The 9,428-nt window shown below is 52.3% G+C and overlaps 1 protein-coding gene across 7 annotated transcripts in view; it reads left to right on the plus strand.

Annotated features, from left to right (window-relative positions):
• The window catches only part of LOC139538811 (LIM and senescent cell antigen-like-containing domain protein 1), a 68,552-nt gene extending 59,580 nt beyond the window's left edge, over positions 1 to 8,972 (plus strand). For 4 of the 7 annotated variants that reach the window (XM_071341272.1, XM_071341274.1, XM_071341271.1 and 1 more), the window contains exons 6-11: positions 448 to 598; positions 1,525 to 1,617; positions 2,059 to 2,107; positions 2,288 to 2,363; positions 2,712 to 2,885; positions 7,843 to 8,972. In XM_071341272.1, the coding sequence (XP_071197373.1) occupies positions 448 to 598; positions 1,525 to 1,617; positions 2,059 to 2,107; positions 2,288 to 2,363; positions 2,712 to 2,841 (499 nt within the window). In that variant the 3' untranslated portion in view covers positions 2,842 to 2,885; positions 7,843 to 8,972. The other 3 variants (XM_071341273.1, XM_071341270.1, XM_071341275.1) reach the window with 2 other exon arrangements.
• Positions 8,973 to 9,428: the final 456 nt, after the last annotated feature.

Raw genomic sequence — 9,428 nt, forward strand, 5'->3', positions numbered from 1 at the left:
TGGTAGGCGTACATCGTCTTTTTATTGATGACACCAAAACAAAATAACAAAGACAAAAAACGAAAGCGCACAGTTCTGTAAGGCTAAGACACTATACAGAAAACAAGATCCCACAAAACCGAGAGTAGGGAGAGAGGGACTGATGATAGAAGAATGATTATCGCAGTAGCTCTTTTAGATGACAGTTAATAGCAGTTGAGAGGCACCTCCAACCTAACCAAACCTTTCCCTTAAGACTGCCTGTCCTTAAACAAAGCTACAGTTGTCAGCTTGTCCTTGAAGTAGAAGTTGTGATGGTGAATATTAATTCAGGAAGTCTGCAGACGACTAATTCCTCTATGCAACACCGCCACTTGGTTTGTGTTGTGAATTCAGAACACAATCACCACCACCCCACTAACAGCTGTTGTTGATGCTCATAAGGTTTGTCCTTCCTCTCCCCCCTAGTAAGGAACTGACGGCTGATGCCAGGGAGCTGAAGGGAGAGCTGTACTGCCTGCCCTGCCATGACAAGATGGGCGTTCCCATCTGTGGAGCCTGCAGGAGACCCATCGAGGGCCGCGTGGTCAATGCCATGGGCAAGCAGTGGCACGTCGAGGTAGTTAAATACATTTAAAATAAAATAAAAATTCAAAAAATCTAATTAAATGATGACATCACTCTTACAATATGGACCTGTTCAGGAGGTTGCAATGTTATGGAACATTCAGATAGTAATGTATTGTGTATGATTATGGTATTTTGTAGCCATGAGGTGATTACTACAATATTATTATTATTATTATATTATGATCTTTGGTATGTACTGCTTTGTATGTCGTTGTCGCTGAACAACTATTATTTCCTATTATACAACAGGTGGTTTGGAATTCCCATTGTTAGAGTTAGTTATATGATTCCTGAGAACATCACAGTAGAAATGTATTCATGGGAGTTTGTATGTGGTTCTGTTTCTACCCTGCTTTCATATCATCTCTGTGGCCGTGTTTGGACTATGTCAGAATGGAGGATATCCTTCCTCTTTCTTTCCCTCTGACATTCCTCTGTTCATATATCTGCTGCCTTTTTCCTCTACTTTTCTCCTCTTCCCCCTCCTGTAGCACCATGTATGTGCTCTGTGTGAGCGTCCGTTTCATGGCTCCCCGTATTACGAGCGTGGGGACCACACCTACTGTGAAAAACACTTTAACATGGTGAGGGGTTAGTTAGGGTGACTAATGGGAGACCCTTCCTGGCTGCATTCTGTCCTGCTCTCTGTCTGGTCTGTGCTGCATTCTGCCTCCGGGTGGACCTCCCAGACAAACAAGGCTCCTCCTGTGTCTGTCTGTCTGTAGAGATGAGTGCTTCACAGGGGACGATCCTGCCCTGCTGCTGCCCTCTGAACCCACTCATCTCAGACGGGACGGGACTGGTCTGGTCTGACTCCTAATGGGTCTGAACTAAACTAGACTGATATGGATTAAACTGACCTGTGCTGGTCTGTCTGTACTAACCTGTTGTGTGGGGCCATGTGTGTGTTTGCAGCATTTTGTGTGTGCTAAGTGTGAGAAGCCCTTCCTGGGCCATCGCCACTACGAACGCAAAGGACTGGCCTACTGTGAGACTCACTACAACCAGGTAATGTAGGGGAAGGCTGCACACAGCCCAAGGTCTCTACATAGTAACTCAATCCAATCCAGCACTGTATTTGATTTATCTTTAAGCAAGCCTTTGAGTGATTGCATCTTGCTGTATATAATTTGAATGTGACCTCCAGTCTTGGCTAGTTTTATGGGACCATCTAGTGGTGGAAGTACAAATGTAGCAATGCAACAAATGAAGACTGTGAAGTGAATTGCATGGCTCTTGTCTTGAAGAATACAGTAAAGAGTAAAGACATTGTAATATGTAAAGTGAATTGCATGGCTCTTGTCTTGAAGAATCCAGTAAAGAGTAAAGACATTGTAATATGTAAAGTGAATTGCATGGCTCTTGTCTTGAAGAATACAGTAAAGAGTAAAGACATTGTAATATGTAAAGTGAATTGCGTACCTGGCTATTGACTCTCCTCTCCTACAGCTCTTTGGAGATGTCTGCTACCACTGCAACCGTGTCATTGAGGGTGATGGTAAGATATTATCACCTAACATCACATACAGTCAAACAAATATTGAATGGAATATGTCATATTCGTTTTATAAACTACTTGTAGCTTGGAAACCAGACTGTCTCTGCTTTCGCCATGTTGTCATTGTCTTGCCAGGTACCCAGGCTAATGTAATTGACGTGTTTGTGTTGTGTGTTCCAGTGGTTTCAGCCCTGAACAAGGCATGGTGTGTCAACTGCTTTGCCTGTTCCACCTGCAACACCAAGCTCACCCTCAAGTAAGTCTGACTGAGTTAACACAGCAACACCATCCTGTGTGCTGACACATTGCAATGAGGTTAGACTATCTTTGGGACTGTAGATTTCAATTCAATTGAAACCTTTCTTTCTGCTCTGTGCCCACCTGAAGCAATATCTCTGTCCTCTTTTGTCTCTCATATGTCTCTACTGCTCTACCTGTTCCACTGTACCTGTGACTACCTGATCTATTTCCCAGCTTTTCCATCTGCCTGTGTCATCCCTTTCTCTCTGTCCCTCTCTTTCACTTGTCCCTGATTGTCTGTCCATATCCTCCCCTCTCCTCTTTCTTCCTCCTCCTTCCTCCTCCTCTTTCCTGGTCGTACCAGGAATAAGTTTGTAGATGTGGATCTGAAGCCTGTGTGTAAACACTGCTACGAGCGCCTGCCAGACGACATGAAGCGGCGTCTTGCCAAACGAGAAAAAGAAAAGAAGAAGAAAGTGCCCATGTGTCTATAAACTTCTCTCCTTCCTTTCTCCTCACTTCCACTTTCCATTCATTGGTTCGTTTTCTTCTCCTTTCCTTCCCTTTTTCTTGTGTTGTGCTTTTACTATCTATCTATCTTTCATCCGTCCACCCTAATGCTGCAATAATCAGACTGGAAGTCCTTTTCTCTCTGATCAGATGGTTGAGGCTAGAGGCATGTACAGTACGGTAGTGTGTATTTTGTCAGATTAGTCAGTGTGTAAAGAGAAGGCTTTGTTCACCAGATCCTGGTTTGTTTATGGGTAAAACACCAATCGTTTCCTGCCTCTGTGTACTGGCTGGACTGGATGTCTGATTTTTAAAGGCCCCAATGGGGAAGAGAGGGAGCAGAAGGGTGAGAGAGGGAGCAGAAGGGTGAGAGAGGGAGCAGAAGGGGGAGAGAGGGAGCAGAAGGGTGAGAGAGGGAGCAGGAGGGGAGAGAGGGAGCAGAAGGGGGAGAGGGGAGCAGAGAGGAGAAGAGAGGGAGCAGAAGGGGGAGAGAGGGAGCAGGAAGGGGAGAGAGGGAGCAGGGGGGAAGAGAGGGAGCAGGGGGGAAGAGAGGGAGCAGAAGGGTGAGAGAGGGAGCAGGAAGGGTGAGAGAGGGAGCAGGAAGGGGAGAGAGGGAGCAGAAGGGGGAGAGAGGGAGCAGAAGGGTGAGAGAGGGAGCAGAAGGGTGAGAGGGAGCAGGGGGGGAGAGAGGGAGCAGAAGGGGGAGAGAGGGAGCAGAAGGGGGAGAGAGGGAGGAGAAGGGGGAGAGAGGGAGCAGAACGGGGAGAGAGGGAGCGAGGGAGCATAAGGGGGAGCGAGGGAGCAGGGAAGGGGAGAGAGGGAGCAGGGAAGGGGAGAGAGGGAGCAGGAAGGGGGGGAGAGGGAGCAGGAGGGGGAGAGAGGGAGCAGAAGGGGGAGAGAGGGAGCAGAAGGGTGAGAGAGGGAGCGAGAGGGGGAGCAGGTAGGGAGCAGGAGGGGAGAGAGGGAGCAGGAGGGGGAGAGAGGGAGCAGGAGGGGGAGAGAGGGAGCAGGAGGGGGAGAGAGGGAGCAGGAGGGGGAGAGAGGGAGCAGGAAGGGTGAGAGAGGGAGCAGGAAGGGTGAGAGAGGGAGCAGGAAGGGTGAGAGAAGGAACAGGAAGGGGGAGAGAGGGAGCAGAAGGGGGAGAGCGGGAGGAGAAGAAAGGGAGCAGAAGGGGGAGAGAGGGAGCAGGAAGGGGAGAGGGAGCAGGAGGGGGGAGAGGGAGCGAGGGAGCAGGAAGGGGAGAGAGGGAGCAGAAGGGGGAGAGAAGGAGCAGGAAGGGGAGAGAGGGAGCAGGAGGGGGGAGAGGGAGAGAGGGAGCAGGGAGGGGGAGAGAGGGAGCAGGGAGTGGGAGAGAGGGAGCAGAAGGGTGAGAGAGGGAGCAGGGAGGGGGAGAGAGGGAGCAGGGAGGGGGAGAGAGGGAGCAGAAGGGTGAGAGAGGGAGAGAGGGAGCAGGGAGGGTGAGAGAGGGAGCAGAAGGGGGAGAGGGGAGCAGGAGGGGAGAGAGGGAGGAGAAGAGAGGGAGCTGAAGGGGGAGAGATGGAGCAGGAAGGGGAGAGAGGGAGCAGGAGGGGGAGAGAGGGAGCAGAAGGGGGAGAGAGGGAGCAGAGAGGGGGAGCAGGGAGAGAGAGAGAGGGAGCAGAAGGGTGAGAGAGGGAGCAGTAGGGGGAGAGAGGGAGCAGGATGGGGAAGAGAGGGAGCAGCAAGGGTGAGAGAGGGAGAAGGCGGTGAGAGAGGGAGCAGGGAGGGTGAGAGAGGGAGCAGAAGGGTGAGAGAGGGAGAAGGGAGGGTGAGAGAGGGAGCAGAAGGGGGAGAGGGGAGCAGGGAGGGGAGAGAGGGAGGAGAAGGGGGAGAGAGGGAGCAGGAGGGGGAGAGAGAGAGCAGAAGGGTGAGAGAGGGAGCAGAAGGGTGAGAGAGGGAGCAGTAGGGGGAGAGAGGGAGCAGGATGGGTGAGAGAGGGAGCAGGATGGGTGAGAGAGGGAGCAGGCGGGTGAGAGAGGGAGCAGAAGGGGGAGAGAGGGAGCAGAAGGGGGAGAGAGGGAGCAGGAAGGGGAGAGAGGGAGCAGGAGCGGAAGAGAGGGAGCAGGAAGGGGGAGAGAGGGAGCAGGAGGGGGAGAGGGAGCAGGAGGGGGAGCAGGAGCAGAAGGGGGAGAGAGGGAGAAGGAAGGGGCAGAAGGGGGAGAGAGGGAGAAGGAAGGGGGCAGAAGGGGGAGAGAGGGAGAAGAAGGGGGAGAGAGGGAGCAGGAGGGGGAGAGGGAGCAGGAGGGGGAGAGGGAGCTAAAGGGGGAGAGGGAGCAGGAGGGGGAGAGGGAGCTAAAGGGGGAGAGGGAGCAGAAGGGGGAGAGGGAGTAGGAGGGAGCAGAAGGGGGAGAGAGGAAGCAGGAAGGGTGGAGAGGGAGCAGGGGGACCAGAAGGGGAAGAGAGGGAGCTAGGGGCTAGCAGAAGGGGGAGAGAGGGAGCAGAAGGGGAAGAGAGGGAGCTGGGGGGGAGCAGAAGGGTAGAGAGGGAGCAGGCGGACCAGAAGGGGAAGAGAGGGAGCTAGGGGCTAGCAGAAGGGGGAGCAGAAGGGGGAGAGAGGGAGCTGGGGGGGAGCAGAAGGGGAAGAGAGGGAGCTGGTGAGGACCAGAAGGGGGAGAGAGGGAGCTGGGGAGGACCAGAAGGGGGAGAGAGGGAGCTGGTGAGGACCAGAAGGGTGAGAGAGGGAGCTGGGGAGGACCAGAAGGGGAAGAGAGGAAGCAGGAGGGTGGGCAGAAGGGGAAGAGAGGGAGCTGGTGAGGACCAGAAGGGGGAGAGAGGGAGCTGGGGAGGACCAGAAGGGGGAGAGAGGGAGCAGAAGGGGGAGAGAGGGAGCGAGAGGGGGAGCAGGTAGGGAGCAGGAGGGGAGAGAGGGAGCAGGAGGGGGAGAGAGGGAGCAGGAGGGGGAGAGAGGGAGCAGGAGGGGGAGAGAGGGAGCAGGAGGGTGAGAGAGGGAGCAGGAAGGGTGAGAGAGGGAGCAGGAAGGGTGAGAGAGGGAGCAGGAAGGGTGAGAGAAGGAACAGGAAGGGGGAGAGAGGGAGCAGAAGGGGGAGAGCGGGAGGAGAAGAGAGGGAGCAGAAGGGGGAGAGAGGGAGCAGGAAGGGGAGAGGGAGCAGGAGGGGGGAGAGGGAGCGAGGGAGCAGGAAGGGGAGAGAGGGAGCAGAAGGGGGAGAGAAGGAGCAGGAAGGGGAGAGAGGGAGCAGGAGGGGGGAGAGGGAGAGAGGGAGCAGGGAGGGGGAGAGAGGGAGCAGGGAGTGGGAGAGAGGGAGCAGAAGGGTGAGAGAGGGAGCAGGGAGGGGGAGAGAGGGAGCAGGGAGGGGGAGAGAGGGAGCAGAAGGGTGAGAGAGGGAGAGAGGGAGCAGGGAGGGTGAGAGAGGGAGCAGAAGGGGGAGAGGGGAGCAGGAGGGGAGAGAGGGAGGAGAAGAGAGGGAGCTGAAGGGGGAGAGATGGAGCAGGAAGGGGAGAGAGGGAGCAGGAGGGGGAGAGAGGGAGCAGAAGGGGGAGAGAGGGAGCAGAGAGGGGGAGCAGGGAGAGAGAGAGAGGGAGCAGAAGGGTGAGAGAGGGAGCAGTAGGGGGAGAGAGGGAGCAGGATGGGGAAGAGAGGGAGCAGCAAGGGTGAGAGAGGGAGAAGGCGGTGAGAGAGGGAGCAGGGAGGGTGAGAGAGGGAGCAGAAGGGTGAGAGAGGGAGAAGGGAGGGTGAGAGAGGGAGCAGAAGGGGGAGAGGGGAGCAGGGAGGGGAGAGAGGGAGGAGAAGGGGGAGAGAGGGAGCAGGAGGGGGAGAGAGAGAGCAGAAGGGTGAGAGAGGGAGCAGAAGGGTGAGAGAGGGAGCAGTAGGGGGAGAGAGGGAGCAGGATGGGTGAGAGAGGGAGCAGGATGGGTGAGAGAGGGAGCAGGCGGGTGAGAGAGGGAGCAGAAGGGGGAGAGAGGAAGCAGGAGGGGGAGAGAGGGAGCAGGAAGGGGAGAGCGGGAGGAGAAGAGAGGGAGCAGAAGGGGGAGAGAGGGAGCAGGAAGGGGAGAGAGGGAGCAGGAGCGGAAGAGAGGGAGCAGGAAGGGGGAGAGAGGGAGCAGGAGGGGGAGAGGGAGCAGGAGGGGGAGCAGGAGCAGAAGGGGGAGAGAGGGAGAAGGAAGGGGCAGAAGGGGGAGAGAGGGAGAAGGAAGGGGGCAGAAGGGGGAGAGAGGGAGAAGAAGGGGGAGAGAGGGAGCAGGAGGGGGAGAGGGAGCAGGAGGGGGAGAGGGAGCTAAAGGGGGAGAGGGAGCAGGAGGGGGAGAGGGAGCTAAAGGGGGAGAGGGAGCAGAAGGGGGAGAGGGAGCAGGAGGGAGCAGAAGGGGGAGAGAGGAAGCAGGAAGGGTGGAGAGGGAGCAGGGGGACCAGAAGGGGAAGAGAGGGAGCTAGGGGCTAGCAGAAGGGGGAGAGAGGGAGCAGAAGGGGAAGAGAGGGAGCTGGGAGGGAGCAGAAGGGTAGAGAGGGAGCAGGCGGACCAGAAGGGGAAGAGAGGGAGCTAGGGGCTAGCAGAAGGGGGAGCAGAAGGGGGAGAGAGGGAGCTGGGGGGGAGCAGAAGGGGAAGAGAGGGAGCTGGTGAGGACCAGAAGGGGGAGAGAGGGAGCTGGGGAGGACCAGAAGGGGGAGAGAGGGAGCTGGTGAGGACCAGAAGGGGGAGAGAGGGAGCTGGGGAGGACCAGAAGGGGAAGAGAGGAAGCAGGAGGGTGGGCAGAAGGGGAAGAGAGGGAGCTGGTGAGGACCAGAAGGGGGAGAGAGGGAGCTGGGGAGGACCAGAAGGGGGAGAGAGGGAGCAGAAGGGGGAGAGAGGGAGCAGGAGGGGAAGAGAGGGAGCTAGAGGGAGCTGAAGGGAAAGTAGTGCTAGAGTTTAAGACTTGTGATATACTGTATATATATATATATAGATAGATAAATGAAAGACAAATAAAATCAGAACCCTGCTCATAAAGATTGTGTTTTTGTCTCTTCCTTACAGGAACAAGTTTGTGGAGTTTGACATGAAGCCGGTGTGTAAGAAGTGTTACGAGAAGTTTCCTCTGGAGCTCAAGAAGAGGCTGAAGAAGCTGGCAGAGACCGTGGGCCGGAAGTAGAGAGACAGACATGCTAGAAACAGACAAAAGTCATATCAGAGTGTTTGAGCAAGCACATGACCTTTGTTCTTGGTGTAAATTTAGGGATTAAAACCACTCTACCCAACCCCTCATAGGTTGATGAAAATCAGATTTGCAATATTATTCCGTTCATTCATGCCTGGTTAAATAGTGACAACCCATGAGCAGAGAGAGAGACTGTACACAAGAAAGGGTCATCCCCAAATCAGTGCCTTTGTCTGAATACATATTCATATTATATTCATATATATCCTTGATATACTTATCTCATATATTTCATAATTCTTTTAGCTTAAAATTTCCCTTCATAACCCAACTTGTATATTTACGTATGCATCAATGGTCCTGGTATTTTGTCAGGTGAATAAAAAGTATTGGTAAGGTTGTTTCTGCTTTAGCCAACTACTTTATCATTGTCATGCCATACAAGAAGAAACAGACAGACACCTGGGCTATGTTACTGTTGCTACACATAATCACATTACTGTGCAGCAGAACTGGATCCAATATAAATATATATATACAGTACCAGTCATAAGTTTGGACACACCTTTCATTCAAGGATTTTTCTTTATTTGTACTATTTTCTACATTGTAGAATAATGGTGAATACATCACAACTATGAAATAACACATATGGAATCATGTAGTAACCAAAAAAGTGTTAAACAAATGAAAATATATTTCAGATTTTAGATTTTTCAAAGTAGCCATCCTTTGCCTTGATGACAGCTTTGCATACTCTTGTACAATTTTCATATAAATATAAATATGTAAGATCTATTGTCACTGAAGGGCGTTTTTTAAACTGTTGGATGACAGATGTTTGTTTTTGTGTTTTTCACAATCAATATGCTCAGAATAAACATGAATACACTTTTATATAATAGTAAAGGAATCAAACAATATCTGGCAATCATTTTCTTCATGCTTTACATGTCATGCATTATTTTGTCTTTTGAAATGGAAAAATAAACATTGCAGAGACTAACAATTTCGTTGATATATGGATTTTCTTGTAATTGCAATGTCCATTTTTCCTTTTCCTATTGGTGTGTATTAAAGTGGATTTATGAGTACTGTAAGATGTGGGAATGTGTGTATAAGCTCAGTAAACCTATCCTCTAATGACAGTGTTACTTCCTCCATCTATAGATCCTCTTAGGAAGGAATGAACTGCCAGAAAAGAAAGCATCATATCCCTTTTGACCTTTTGAAAATGTGTTGAGTTTGTCACAGTATTTAACTATATTTGGACAAAAATATGTTGCAGTGTGTTGATATGCATAGAGTGATAAAATTACACATTCCTCTGCTAAATGGGACTTTAAAACCCTGCGTTATTCCTCCGCTATACTACAATATAATAGTCTATGCTACATTCACAGCCTTGATTCATATAGTGCTTTGCTTGAGACTATTATTTACCTCAACTAAATCTTGTAATGAA

This window comes from Salvelinus alpinus, chromosome 14 (assembly GCF_045679555.1).
Source record: "Salvelinus alpinus chromosome 14, SLU_Salpinus.1, whole genome shotgun sequence".
Taxonomy (NCBI): domain Eukaryota; kingdom Metazoa; phylum Chordata; class Actinopteri; order Salmoniformes; family Salmonidae; genus Salvelinus; species Salvelinus alpinus.